Source organism: Neolamprologus multifasciatus, chromosome 14 (genome assembly GCF_963576455.1).
Source record: "Neolamprologus multifasciatus chromosome 14, fNeoMul1.2, whole genome shotgun sequence".
NCBI lineage: Eukaryota > Metazoa > Chordata > Actinopteri > Cichliformes > Cichlidae > Neolamprologus > Neolamprologus multifasciatus.
In genome coordinates this window covers 39,597,167-39,611,845 of record NC_140452.1, presented here as the reverse complement: position 1 = coordinate 39,611,845, position 14,679 = coordinate 39,597,167, and the positions used below count along the sequence as shown (strand labels likewise).

The 14,679-nt window shown below is 39.7% G+C and overlaps 1 protein-coding gene and 1 long non-coding RNA gene across 5 annotated transcripts in view; both read left to right on the top strand.

Moving 5' to 3' along the window:
- The window catches only part of nf1a (neurofibromin 1a), a 116,904-nt gene that overhangs the window by 17,327 nt on the left and 84,898 nt on the right, over positions 1–14,679 (top strand). For all 4 annotated transcript variants that reach the window (XM_085130731.1, XM_085130730.1, XM_085130732.1 and 1 more), the window contains exons 3-13: positions 3,146–3,229; positions 4,700–4,896; positions 5,474–5,580; positions 5,734–5,801; positions 5,893–5,968; positions 7,376–7,533; positions 7,622–7,795; positions 13,662–13,790; positions 13,907–13,981; positions 14,068–14,199; positions 14,418–14,555. In XM_085130731.1, the coding sequence (XP_084986857.1) occupies positions 3,146–3,229; positions 4,700–4,896; positions 5,474–5,580; positions 5,734–5,801; positions 5,893–5,968; positions 7,376–7,533; positions 7,622–7,795; positions 13,662–13,790; positions 13,907–13,981; positions 14,068–14,199; positions 14,418–14,555 (1,338 nt within the window). The remainder of the gene's footprint in view (positions 1–3,145; positions 3,230–4,699; positions 4,897–5,473; positions 5,581–5,733; positions 5,802–5,892; positions 5,969–7,375; positions 7,534–7,621; positions 7,796–13,661; positions 13,791–13,906; positions 13,982–14,067; positions 14,200–14,417; positions 14,556–14,679) is intronic.
- On the top strand, positions 5,976–6,858 carry LOC146504649 (uncharacterized). Its single transcript, XR_014868709.1, has 2 exons — positions 5,976–6,351; positions 6,397–6,858. It is a non-coding gene; the product is annotated as an uncharacterized LOC146504649 (long non-coding RNA).

The window sequence follows — 14,679 nt, the reverse complement described above, 5'->3', positions numbered from 1 at the left end:
TTTGCGCAGCCATCCTGTTCTCAGTAGTGGCCCCAGTGTACCAAACACCCAGGCAGTAGGAGATCACCCTCTCCACTGAGGAGCGGTCCTCAATCCGGACTAATTGAGGCTGGTTTATGAGGAAATCTTGAAAATGTTGAAATAATATTAATAAAACATAAAAATATATGGTCCAAAGTTTGAACATGTATAACAAGTGCTGGGAAATCCAAATAAGTTGAGTTTATAAGTTTGTAGCTTACTTTGTTGTTTGTTTTGTTTTTGCACATAGAAAAGTGCAAGCAAACTGAAATACATCACGACTAACCACATGTTAACATCCAGTCTTCTTATTGGCCAGATGTGTTAGGGGCAGGGACAACGGTGCAAATACAGGAAGGTGCTGACAAAGGTAGTTGTCCAAGTAATTATCAGTAAAGCAATGCAAAACAATGAGTCCATCATTGTTCCTGTCCCGAAGAAACCCCACCCTGCTTCTCTCAATGACTATCACCCTGTAGCCCTCACCTCAGTAGTGATGAAGTGCTTTGAACGCCTGGTCAGAGACTTCATCATTTCTTCACTACCAGACACACTGGACCCACTACAGTTCGCTTACCGTCCAAATCGTTCCACAGACGATGCCATCTCTCATCTCCTCCACACATCACTTACTCACTTGGACACTAGAAGGGGGAATTATGTTAAAATGCTCTTCATAGACTACAGCTCTTCATTTAATACCATAATTCCCTCCACACTCACCACCAAGCTGGAGCATCTGGGACTCAGCTCATCTATGTGTCAGTGGATCTCCAACTTCCTAACTGGCAGACCACAGGCAGTAAGGATGGGCGGACATGTCTCAGCACTGGAGCCCCCCAGGGGTGTGTTCTGAGCCCCCTGCTGTACTCTTTGTACACATATGACTGTGTGGCCGCTACCAGCTCCACCACCATCATCAAGTTTGCTGGCGACACCGTCGTGGTGGGCCTGATCTCTGACAACAACGAGACGCCCTACCTGAAGGAGATTAGGAATCTGGAGAACTGGTGCCAGAGGAACAACCTCCTTCTAAACGTCAGTAAGACAAAGGAGTTGATAGTGGACTTCAGCACTAAGCAGGAGAGGAACTACAGGACCCCAGTCATCAAGCTTCAAATACCTCGGAGTTCACATCACGCAGGACCTGTCATGGTCCTGTCACATCAACACCGTGGTGAAAAAGGCCCGACAGCATCTCTACCACCTCAAACGCTCGAGAGACTTCCAACTGCCCTCCAAAGTGCTCAGGAACTTTTACTCGTGCACCATAGAGAGCATCCTGACGGGAAACATCTCAACCTGGTTCGGGAACAGCACCATGCAGGACAGACGAGCTCTACAGAGGGTTGTGCGATCAGCTGAGCGCACCATCCGCTCCGAGCTTCCTGACCTGCACTCAATCTACAGCAGGCGGTGCTGGACCAAGGCCAGGAAGATCGTGAAGGACCTCAGCCATCCCAACAACGGACTGTTCTCTCTGTTGAGGTCAGGAAAGCGATTCTGCTCCCTGAAGACCAACACAGAGAGACTGAGGAGGAGCTTCTTCCCGCAGGCGATACGGTCTCTCAATCACACCACCACACAGTACTGACCCACACATATGGTTCTTACACACACACTGAACATTGTTTTCACTTCATCACTTAAATCACTTTAAGCATATTTGCACTGCACAAGACACTTACACATGTGGATTGCACAACATGGACATTATATTTCTTCATTTCCATTTAATAGTTGTACAGCTGCTGTTATTGTGTGTGTGTGTGTGTGTGTGTATATATATGTGTGTGTATGTGTATGTATATATATATATATATATATATATATATATATATATATATATATTTCTTCATACATTCTTATATATTTCTATACTGTGTATTGTGTATTTTGTTGTACAGTTATTTTATTTTCAACTTTAATTTATATATTTTACCTTATTCTTTCCCAGTTAAATTTACCCTTCATTCTAATTTGTGTTGTACAGTTATTTCATTTTTAACTTTAATTTTTTATATTTTATTTTATTCCTTCCTAGTTAAATTTACCCTTTTTAATTTTCATATTTATTTCCTATCTTATTCATAGCCTTTTCATTTTTCTTTAGGTCACAAGCAGTTGTGTAAGCATTTCACTGCATATTGTACTGTGTATGACTGTGTATGTGACAAATAAAATTTGAATTTGAACCTTGTTGCTTCTCAGATTAACCCTTGATTGAGTTTAAGGCTAGTTACTACAGTTCATGCACTCTGCTTTATGGTAATCTGTCACATAAGATAAGATAAACCTTTATTAGTCCCACACATGGGAAATCTTTTGGTCATGGCAGAAAGTAAAAGTTTAAGTGCAGTAAAACTTAAGAAAAACACAAAAGAATATGATGAGATAAAATAGAATAAGATACTATTCCTCAAGAATAAAATACTGTAGAAAATAGAATAAAGTGCTCTGTTATAGTAGGAAAATTGCCTTTGGTGATATTGCACATCAGGGAGACAGTTACAGTTGTGTACAGGATGTGTGTCTGTCTGCACATGTGTGGTCATCTGCAGAGACCATGCTGTAGAGTCTGACAGCAGTAGGAAGGAGAGACATGCGAAATCTCGCCGTCCCACATCGTGGGTGCAGCAGCCTGCCACTGAAGGAGCTGCTCAGTGCTGTCAGACTCTCCCAACCTGTGCCTGTGGAAGTTTACCACCAGCTCTTTGGTTTTTCTAGTGTTGATCTGGAGGTATTTCTGCTGGCACCAGTCCACAAAATCTTGGGTCAGTTCTCTGTACTCGCTGTTGTCCCCATCAGTGATGAGGCCTAATATTGCAGAGTTGTCAGAACTTCTGCAGGAAGCACGGGGTGGAGGTGTGGGAGAAGTCTGCATTAGAGTAATTAGTTTATGGCGTACCACCATAAAGTAATTACTCTGGAGTTCAGAACTGGACTGAGATCACCCCAAAGGGTCCCAGTTTGGTTGTTTTTGCCTTACGCCTAAGTAAATTTACTGTGTTCACATCTGCGAAAATTAAGTTCACAACAGCAGAAAAAAGAATGAAAAGGTATGAAAACACCCTAAGATTTAAGATCTAATTCAGTGATGTTATGACTGTGCCTGTCTTCACAGCGAATATTTGGAGAAGCATCTGAGAAGAACCTCTACCTCTCTCAGCTCATCATTCTAGATACCCTGAAGAAGTGCCTGGCTGGGGTGAGCTTTACCCTCTCAATATTTTTTTGTTCTGTCAGGAAAAAAAATTCACTTGAGCAAACTTAGTTATGTCTAAGTGACCTCATCTTATTGAAGACCATATCTAACTAAGGCAACATTGACTTGACAGTGAAATTTTCTTTCCGTAATTTGTCAGTAGATGGCACTATAATACAGTGTAACGCTTGTGATCTTGAGGGCCAATTAAATGAGACAGTCTAACCTATGAAGTGCCACTCCTGTTGCATAGCAGCCGTAACACCAGCAGCTTTGTTCAGCAAAATGTAGATAATGACACTTGCTTTATTTCACTTTGACTGTATAATATAGATATAATAGAGCTTACATTAAGTATATTCATTTTAACACATTAAATATATTTTTATTAAAATTACCGGTGGAATTGGTAGAAGTTAACTCAGTTGATATATACTGTGCTTCAGTAAAAATTTGAAGTACATTCACTTCCATTCCATATCATTTTATAACTTCTTCTACTCTACTAGGCTTCATCTCAGAGACGAATGTTGTTCTTTTAATATATTTTAATATATTGTAACCACTACACCCCAGTGCAATATGTGTTTAGTTTGTTTAAGTCGACATGTTCACTGGATAACTTTGTATCACTGGAACACTATTCACTTGTTAGACTCTTGCAGCAATATTTGGCTGTAGAAGGAGAAACTCGAGTAATAAGTCTAGTTACAGACTTTGTCAGTACAGGAAAATCAATTTCTTACCATCTAACAGGACATTTGAGCTTATGTGTTAAATCTAGACCCTAGGTTGTTAACTACAAACCCCTCTGAAGCACAATGACACCAAGGCATTGGGTCAAACATCTCAACCAATTTCTTTAGCAGTTCTTGGTGCTAAGAGTGCCAACATTCGAGGGCCATGTAGGTGTGGGGCACTTTTTTTTTTTTGCATTAATAAATGAAATCATTTAGGAGCTTTTTGTATTTACTTGGCTTATCTTTATCTAGTATTAGACTTTGTTTGATGACCTGAAACATGTGAGAAATATATGACAAACTAAGAAATCAGGAAGGGGGCAAATGGTTGTAATAGTATATAGTGCAAGAACATCAAAGATTTGATTTGACTTTGTGTGAGTAGAAACTGTAACAGACACATTGAATATCTGGGGTATCGTGGCAAGTTGTTGTCCGTCAAATTTAGGCTTCACTATCACTACTATTTCTACTACTATTATGTAGTGTAACTGAAATTATTCAGTGTCTCTGTTGCTGTTTCTCCTCATGCAGACACAAACCCCTAAGTACACTTCTCTTTCATGAATCTTGCTCCCCATGACCCTGGGATTGGTTTACCTTTGGCTTTCACAAAAATGACTGAAGCCTGGTACTTCTCAGTAGTTTGTGCTACGGCTGTGTTTGTAATTTCAAATAGCTTCATCATGTAGCCCTTTGGTTGATTGCCCTCCTCATTGTTTTCCCTTCTCAGCAATCCAAGGACTGCTTGCGTCTGGATGAAACCATGCTGGTCAAACAGCTGCTGCCAGAGATCTGCCATTTCATTCACACGTATCGTGAGGGGCACCAGCACCAGCATGCTGCTGAGCTACGAGCCTCAGCTTCGGCTGTCCTCTTCTCTCTGAGCTCCAACAACTTCAGCGCCGTTTTTAGCCGCATTTCGACCAGGTAGCACATTCACCGAAGTCTGTCATTTGTTGTGTAAATATATAAAATGAAAAGAAATAAACCAGTGGCATAGAGGGTTTGAGGTTGAAAAAAATATATCAAATCTTTTAATGAGTTGAATGAATTTCTAACTTCTCAAAGAAGTCCAATGTGCCTGCTCAAATTTTTTTTTAAAAAGTGTGAATTTAGTTCAATGAATTAGATAATTATTAGTTTCAAACGTGTCTTTGACAGATTTCTAAACAGTTTGAAGGTCTATGATTTATTTCAAAACGTGGAGCATTTACAAATTATGGGATATGTGTCATGTATCACACGTTTGCTGAATATAGTTGATAACTCATAAAATTTTTATAGTTCTTTTTTAATATGATTATTATATCAAATTAAGTTTTACTGGCATTGGGTCCATTCCTATAATATTATAGGGTTATGCTGTAGTATGAATAATAAATATTCAGTTATTTGGTCAGCAGAGAGTACCTCTGATTTCCAGATTAATGTTTTAAGCTCTGTTTTCTTTATGCCTTGTTCTTTGTAACGGCTGAACAGCAGAATTCACTCCTTGTCTTTTCAGGCTTCAAGAGCTGACCGTCTGCTCAGAGGATAACGTTGATGTTCATGACATAGAGCTCATGCAGTACATCAATGTGGACTGCTCTAAGCTGAAGAGGCTGTTACAAGGTTCGTTTCTAATGCACTTACAGGTTTACATTTGGGGCTATGCTATTTGTAAACAGACTACGGAATTATTAGAAGAATAAAATTAGTTTTTTATTGAGAAATTATGAAATAGAGATGTTAAAGAAAAAATTCTGTTTGGCTTTCTCCTCTTAGAAACTGTAATGAAGTTCAGAGCTCTAAAGAAGCCTGCCCAGCTTGCCGTCATCAGCAGTTTAGAGAAGGTAATTTTTTCTCTTTGTAAAAGTGCAAAATAATTTTAAGCATGATATCAGTGAATAATGCAAATGTGACACGTCTTTTTCTTTTTTTCAGGCATTTTGGAACTGGGTGGAGTGTTACCCAGATGAGTTCACCATGCTGTACCAGCGACCACAGTCAGATATGGCAGGTATGAAAAGAGTTAAATACAATATTAATATATAAGATGATGGAGAAGAAATAGTTACCCCCATATCTGGGAAGTTATTTTGTTAGAACGGTTGATATGATTGTGTATTATTACAACTGTTTTAGTAATAGTAATAATGAAACACACACAGACAATATCAAACAGCTATCTTGTAGCAGCTGAGCTGATTTAGTCTGTTATGCCGGGCTCACACTGTGCGAATTTTTTTTGCCCATTTTGAGCCGATTTTTGAGTCGTGCGACCGTTTTGGCGATTGGCCCGATTTTGGCCTTCATCGTGCGTCGTGCATCGTGTAGTATACGTGGGGTAACGAGAAGCGATTAACACCTCACGACCAGCTCCCGATCATCAATCGCTTGGTCGTGACGATTTCAAACCTGTTTGAAATCCTCACGACCGTCGTGAAGGTGTCGCCTCAGTTTCTCACACTGCGCACGTGCAAACACAAATGTCAGCGAAGAAGACGGCGCAGCACGGCAGTGCAGCGTGTGATCTGGACACAAGCGATGGAGGCACTTGTAGAACTTTGGAAAGCTCATCCGAGCCTTTTCGATGTGGCCTCACAAAATTATCACGACCACAACAACCGTGAAAATAGTTGGATAGACATTGCTGCTCAATCACAGCTGCCTGATCAATGTTTTTCATTAGCAATTTAGCAAAGTTGATGGCGGTGTGTGTCTGTGTGAGTGAAAGACAGAGAGGGAGAGCGAGCGACAGAATTTCTGTTATAACATTCATTTTATGGATGCACAGTGTGAGCACTCGGGTCGCATCCGAGCATCAGGCCGTATAGTGTGAGACCTGCATCGTGACCTACGAACTTCTAACCCCTGCGAGTCAATCGTACAGTTTGAGCAGGAGCTGAATCGCGCGACTGACAAAATTGCACAGTGTGAGCCCGGCATTAGAGAAAAAGCTTCCATGCCTGCTTAGTAAGTGGTACAGAGGGTGTGCAGTGGTACTGTATGCATTGGCAGTGTTTGAATATACTGATGGCACATTTGATGTACTGTAGAAATGTTCTATTCTCTCCAGCGATATATGTTTAAAATAATAAGTAAGAGCAATAAAAGCTTTTGAATGGCATTCTACTGTGGAACAAGTGACATCACTACTACTGCTGGTTCAGCTGCTGGTTGAATGGAAACAGTAACAGCAGTAAAAGATGACAGGTCCCTTTGTAAGTAGTAGTAGTAGTTGAAGAGTAGTTCAATAGCCATCAAAAGATTCTTTTAATTTTCTAGATGTTTTTCTAATGTTCTAGAATATATAAGTAATGAAAAATATTGTCAGCTGTACATGTTTTATTTCAAATTTAACATCCATGATAGTGGCTTAAAAAATTGTCTGGCATTAAATGTGTGTATTTATGTCTTTGTACAGAAGCTGCAGAGAAGTTGTTTGACCTGGTGGACAGTTTTGCAGAGAGTACCAAGAGGAAGGCAGCAGTGTGGCCACTGCAGATAATCCTCCTCATACTCTGTCCAGAGATTACACACACAATCTCCAAAGACACCGTGGAAGAAAGCAAGGCTAACAAGGTGTGACAGAAGAACACACAGAGATAAAACAGAGTTTGATTCCATTCACATTTTAATTACACACTTTTCTGTCATTTTGTATCTGCAGAAACTTTTTCTGGACAGTTTACGGAAAGCTTTAGCAGGGCAAGGTGGAAGCAAACAGCTGATGGAGAGTGCTGCCATTGCCTGTGTCAAACTTTGTAAAGCCTCTACTTACATCAACTGGGAAGATCATTCCACCATTTTCCTCCTGGTCCAGTCCATTGTCATGGATCTCAAGGTCTGACCACTTTCTGAAAAGCATTTATCCTGTTTGTTAAATCTTAGGTTGTGTTAATACTGTTTATTATTACATAGTGAATAGTAATGAATCTTTACACATCAAAGATGAACGCACACATCGTGCCTACATACTGGACATAAGTTATCACTCAAATATGTTTCTAAAGGGGTGTACATATTTTGGGAAAAATAGTTTGAGCATCGAAACCAAACTGATTTTCTGAGAATTATTGAAAGAAAGTTCAAAATTTTGCAAAAGGATCAATATACAGAATTTGTACCAGCATTGACCAAAAGGCAAAATTATAGCAGCTTCTTTATAGCCATTGTCTGGATACAGTCTTTGTCTATTCAGTGGTTGGGAGGGAAATTCTCACCATCATGTAGGCACCAGCTAGATAATGAAGTCATGGCCTTGAGCAAAGTTTACAGTCAGTTGTTTTCCTGTCTTCATTCACTCCTTTGTACAATAAAGTTAGAATTACATATCAATAGTACATAGTGGTTTGATGAGGTAAAGTACATATTTTCCATCACATTTCAGTCCTTTTGGTTATTTTTAATCAGACATTCTCAGCGAAAAATATCAGTAATAATACAAAGGAAAACCCTCCAAAAATATCAGATTCGCGCGTAGAGTTTAAGCGATTATGTTTTGCCAAGTCATGAGACTAGTCGCATCTATTTGCTCTCATACAGCTTTGAGTCGATGTCTAGAAGAATTAGTTAATCTTTCCTGTTTCTAATAAATGTAATTTATCCACTCTGTATTTTTGTTGTGAGACTTTATGAGACTTTAACACTTCTAGCATCCAAATAACACAAATATGTAAAATGACTTCACCTATCAAAATCTTAAATGGACAAAACCTTGATCTTAGAAAAAATGTGCAGAGCACCAGATTTCTTCAAGTTTTAGTTCTTGCGGTTGCCCTTCAAAGTATTTAACAAAGTTGATCCACTTCCTAATATTTCACTTGTTTTAAACGTGTCACTTGTCTGAGCATCCATCTAAAAGTTCAAACTGCTTGCTGCTCAGGTTACTGGCGTATGCACAGTTTTATCTGTCTGATTTTAGAGTGTGATGAGTCTTCAGATTTCTTTGCTGCTCAGTGGACAACAGGCACAGCGCCTCGTCTCCTCGCCTCATGTCGAGCGTACTGAGCTCTCACTGTAACTCTCTCCAAGCTGAATAACGGACACGTGGCATTCTTGATTTCTTCTGGCATTTAGTGGACACAGGTGCCACAAATGATGCGTTGAGAACTGTACAAAACAACATAAAATAATCAATTTTCATAGAGAATAAACAATAAAGCATGTTATTCAACATGAAAAAGACATTCACAATTTGACCTTTTACAGTTCTTAATTTAACCTTTACAAAATGTCAACACATTCTGTATTGCACATGACTAACATAAACTCGACAGATCTGTCACAAATAAACTTATAATTAAAAAAAATAAACAAATAAACATCTTGTTTTCATACCAACACATAAAATACAAATTGCATGCCCCAACTGCTGCTGACGGCAGCCACAAAAAAAGGCTTATGTAGGCATAGATGTACTACCTGCAGTTTTTATACCTGTACATGGATTGTTAGTTACACAAATCATAGAAAAATTGCAAAAAAAAACCCCCATTTGTAAAGTAAAATTTGTTCTTCTTCTGTAGCTTTGGCTACGTCCACACGTACCCGGGTATTTTTGAAAACGCAGATTTTTCTATGCATTTGCACCTTTCGTAAGCGGCGTTTTTGGTCACTGAAAACGGAGAATTTTTAAAACTCCGGCCAGAGTGGATATTTTTTTTGCATTTAGTTTTTGCATTTACGTGTGGACGAGAAAAACAGAGAAAACGCAGCGTCAAAGGTGTGCGCCTTTTTTGACGTCACACTGTGCGCCACGTTATTGTTTCGGTGAAATGAATTTCTACAATGGCGGACGTAGACAAAATACTGTTAATTGTACTCTCTGCAGTGTTTAAATGCTTACATATACACAGTTACTGTCCCTCCACACATAAGACTCGGTTCTGCTTCTATGCGCCATCTTTGTTTACTCTTTCCCACCGAGGCTTCTAGACTTCTGATTGGTGGATAGGATATATAGCGCCACCTGCTGCTTTGGCATGTTCCTAGCAGCGTTTTCCTTCGTTTTTGGCTTTTATGTGTTTTTATAAACGAAAACAGAAAATCTTCGTTTTCAAAAATACCCGTGTACGTGTGGACGTAGCCTGTATTTGTTGTACCATCCTGCCTTTTCCTTCTCACGTGTCAATTTAGCACAATGAGGAGAATGAAAGGAAAAGAAATGTTGGGTACATATGTTTTGCTCTGAGTAGCCTGTAAATTGTTGTTAGGAGATGAAGTTAGTGTTAATGCTGTGGTCTGGTTCCAGATTTTGTTTAAGTGCTGGCTCTACCACTGTCTCCACGCTATAGTTGCCTAGAGAGTTTTATAAACTTCACATTTACAAACAGCTGCAGCTTATGGGAGTAATCAAGGATCCAGAAATGCAGCTTTTTTGCGATGTGCAATGGATTTACCTGAATCAGTTAAAAACTTTTATTTCCATGTGACAAAATGTATCATATATCACCCTATGTGTTTATGTAGAATCAGTGTAAATGGTGACTGATCTTAAGTGATTTCACTTGCTTGTTCTAATGCTACAAGCTCAGCAACTTAAGCTGAATAGCGATATGGTAAAGAGCCTAATTCCAAGATGTTCTGTGCACATCCTACTTTTTCACTGGTGTCTGGGTTGCATTATGCCGAATCGTCCACAAAAACCTTCAGATTAAAGTTAGCCAGCAGTGCATCCTGTAGGTCAGGTCTGGGTGAACAGATTCCAGAAATGGCTGCTATAAAATCATGTGGTTCATCAGTGATGCTGGGTTTAAAACAGTACATCTTTTCACTGTGATATTTGGCATTTTTCAATAATACAGTGTGATGCCAAAACCAAGAAGCAGCTAGTAAATATAGTTTATTCTCAGTGCGATCAGTGACACAGAATGTGGCAGATAAAAGATTGAGTCTGGATTGCCCACAAGCTCATGTGAAGCTAGAGATTCTTTTCAGCTGCCACTGCTCGCAGGTGGAGGAAGGCCTGCTGGTCTTGTCATTCTTTTAGTCTATCATGTCCAGTCATTCCCCTCTGATGTATCATTGCTGATGATGGTGCAGCGAACTGTACTATGTATATGACATACATATGATGTCATAGCAAAAAGTCAAAGTAAACTTTATTGTCATTTCTGCTGTATACAGTACAGTTTATAGAGCGACGAGACGACGAGGCTCCAGTTACATTCATCCCAAAAGACAAACAATGAATAAATAAATACATCAATAAAATAAATAAAAATCTTTGTGACTTTGGAATGGGTTGGATCGCTGCAATCCTTTTTAGACAGAGGGTCTGACCATGTGGTGTGAACATGTGTCCCAGAGAGGTGAGTTTCTCTGAAGCTCACTTGTGGCTGTTCTTAGTCAGGTGTTTTATAGCCCTTTAGTTTCAATCTCACAAGCCCACTTAAAAGGAGAACAGATTATTAAGTCATCGACCGATCAAAAAATGTGGACCCCTCCAGAGGGATAAAACCTGACAGGTTTTCTTTAAGTCCACTGTTAAAAAGTGTTGGGACCTGGTTTAGGCCTCAACACAGCAATGTATTTGCTTGGTGAAACTGGCAATATGGTGTGGCGGTTGTTTGCAACACAAACATTTGTTGTTAGATGCTTCCTGAACACCTAATTTGTGATGTTTTACCCCTGGAACGTCAGTTTCGTTCAACAGTTTGTACTGTTGCATTTATGTTAGCCGCAGCCCCAATCGTTTTGTTCAGTCTTTGAAAGAGAAACGCGTGAAATGCTGTCATGTAGTCTATAAAAACAGTTCAGTGAGAATTACCCTGGCTGTACGCTTATCTTTTGTCAAATAGTCACTGTTTCTTCTCTCTCGAACTGCTCATCAGCTCCCTTCCCATGTGCTGTTACATGTAGCAAGTTTGTTCCCATTTAATCAAAGTCAAATTTAGCTTCAATGTCAAAAACTATACATACAGATCATACACAGGAATTTGAAATCGCTGGGCTTCCACAGCCCTCAGTGTTACACTTAAACAAACATAAAACATAAAAATCGTATATACAATCTTATATATAGATGAGATTGTATATAAGGTGTGTGTGTGTGTGTGTTGGTGTGCAAGCTTCACCAGTTCATCAGAAGCAGGAATAACAGCAGTTTGTTTGAGTCTCCACTCACATGCGTACAGCGGTGGATCTGAGTCACATTTAACCATCTGCAACATTCTGGTGTTTTATTCTATGTTCCCCTGACATGATGACAATCATGCAAGTTGACAGGACAGCATGATAACAGAAATGCATGTTTGAAAGATCCAAATAAATGATCAGTGCCTTCATATTGCATTTTACAATTGTATTAACCACCAAGTTTATTGACGGATCACTGATTGGTGGCACTAAAACTGATGAACTCGGTATTTGTTAGTAAGCGTGTTTCACACTGATGAACTATGTGACTATGATTATGAGTGTAAGCTGGTCTTCATTGCCTGTCTGTGTGTGTGTTAGTAGGCAGGTCAATGCATTGTATGTGTCTTATTTTCATCTTTGTTGTGATGCTGAGGACAGTTCCCCTTCTCAGCCTTTGCTCCGAGTCAGTTGGTTTTTACTGTTTTTCAGGACAATCCTTAAACAATCATTATGCAGATCGGACTTTAAAGAACATCCAAAGGCTTTGAAAGATATTACTTCATTCATTATTATTACATATGTTATACATGTTATACGTTCTGTAGGGCTGCTCGATTATGGTAAAAATGATAATCACGATTATTTTCACTGAAATTGAGATCTCGATTATTTGATGATATTTATTTAACAATAACAATGTGTTGAATAATGACTTTAAAGATTGTCAAAAATAATATAAAATAGTGTGCAAATACTGATAACAGTGCAAATGTTTGCAATATAAATGAAAAATGTAAACATCTATGTTTAGTGAACTTTGCAGTGTTGCTCTGTGGTGCAGCTACGACACTGTAGCAAAGTTTACACACTATGTCTACTTGATCCACGTCTGACTCCGTGAACCCATAATGTTTCTCTCTTTTCAACCAACGGCAGTCACTCTCCTCTCCACAAACCTTCTGCTTAGCTTTCCGAGCTTCCCTCGGGTCCTCTTAATCAGCGGTCCCCAACCCCCGGGCCTCGGACCGGTACCGGTCCGTGAGTCGTTTGGTACCGGGCCGCGAGAGTTGAGGCTCAGGTGTGAAATGTATAGTTTTCAGGGTTTTTACCGGTTTTCAGCGTTATTTTGTTATCGTTTTTATCGTTAACTCGGTTTTCCTGGGTCTTTTCACGTGTGTTATGAATAAATTTTCTTTTTTTCAGTACCGGTACTAGTTTTATTTTGTTGTATTTATCCGCGACACCTTAAAGGCCGGTCCGTGAAAATATTGTCGGGCATAAACCGGTCCGTGGTGCAAAAAAGGTTGGGGACCGCTGCTCTTAATTGTTGTGACGCGTGTTCAAAATGCAGAGAGGTGCGCTCGATTTGCCACACGGAGCAACGTGAGAGTAAAGCACGAGGGAGGGGCTAATAATCGGCTCAGTCATTTTTAATGATCGTTGAAAGCCCAGATCGTAATCGAGATTAAAATTTGATTAATTGAGCAGCCCTAACGTTTTGTATATAACAGTATTCGTAACTGCTGTAACTGGTCCCTTTATTATATTTATCTATAAGGTCGTTGTGATGAAGTTTATCTTTGTAGAAATGTGCTTGTGAATGACATCAAGTGACTGTGTTTCATCAGGCTCTGCTGTTCAACCCAGCCAAACCCTTCTGGAGGGGAACGGGCAGTCAGAATGCTGATGTGGAGCTCATGATGGATTGCTTTGTGTCCTGTTTCCGCATTAACCCTCACAACAACCAGCACTTTAAGGTAGACAGGAAAAAAGTGATATTCATTTTCTTGTATGGCATGTTAACCTTTGTCTGAAGGTGCATCACACGAGAAGTTTCCTGTAAATCTCAGGGTGCTTCCTCTTTGTCTTGTAGGTCTGCCTGGCCTCGTCATCCCCTTCCACCTTTCACTTTGTCCTGGTCAACTCGTTACATAGAATAATCAACAATGTAAGTTTGCATAGGCTCGTACATCAGTGGTGCTGCAACAGTTTGAAGTGTTCTGTGACTTACACTCGTCCTGTGTTGTATTTCAGTCCCACCTGGACTGGTGGCCTAAGATCGATGCAGTATACTGCCACTCTGGAGAGCTTCGCTTCATGTTCTCAGACACCCTCAACCGTGTAACCCAAGGCACTGGCACACATGCCCCACTACGCATGACTCCGGTGAGAAGGCATAAGGATATTGTAAACTGTTTTACTTATTTAAACAAACTTCTCTGAAGGTCAGAGAAAGCATGCCTCAACTAAACATGGCAAAAGACAGAAACTGTACTATTACAATAAAGAGTCAACTCTGTAATATAATTATACATGTATATAATTACACTTGGCTACTAGTTACTACTATATTGTCTTTTCTCTCTCTCTGCTGCCTGCTACAGAGTCTAACATTTATTGGAAAGAAAACCACCAGCCTTAAGTTCAAAGAGAAAGCCACAGATTTGGACACTCGAAGTTACAAGTGCCTCCTCCTTGCTCTGGTTAAACTCATCCATGCTGACCCCAAACTCATGTTGCATGTGAGTCCCTCTACATTTATGCTGGACTGTCTTATCAGCTAGAAACAACTGATATTTTTTCTTTGTTTAAACTGGTACAAAAATATCTTTTGACTTCAATATTTTGCAAGTATGCTCATATTTT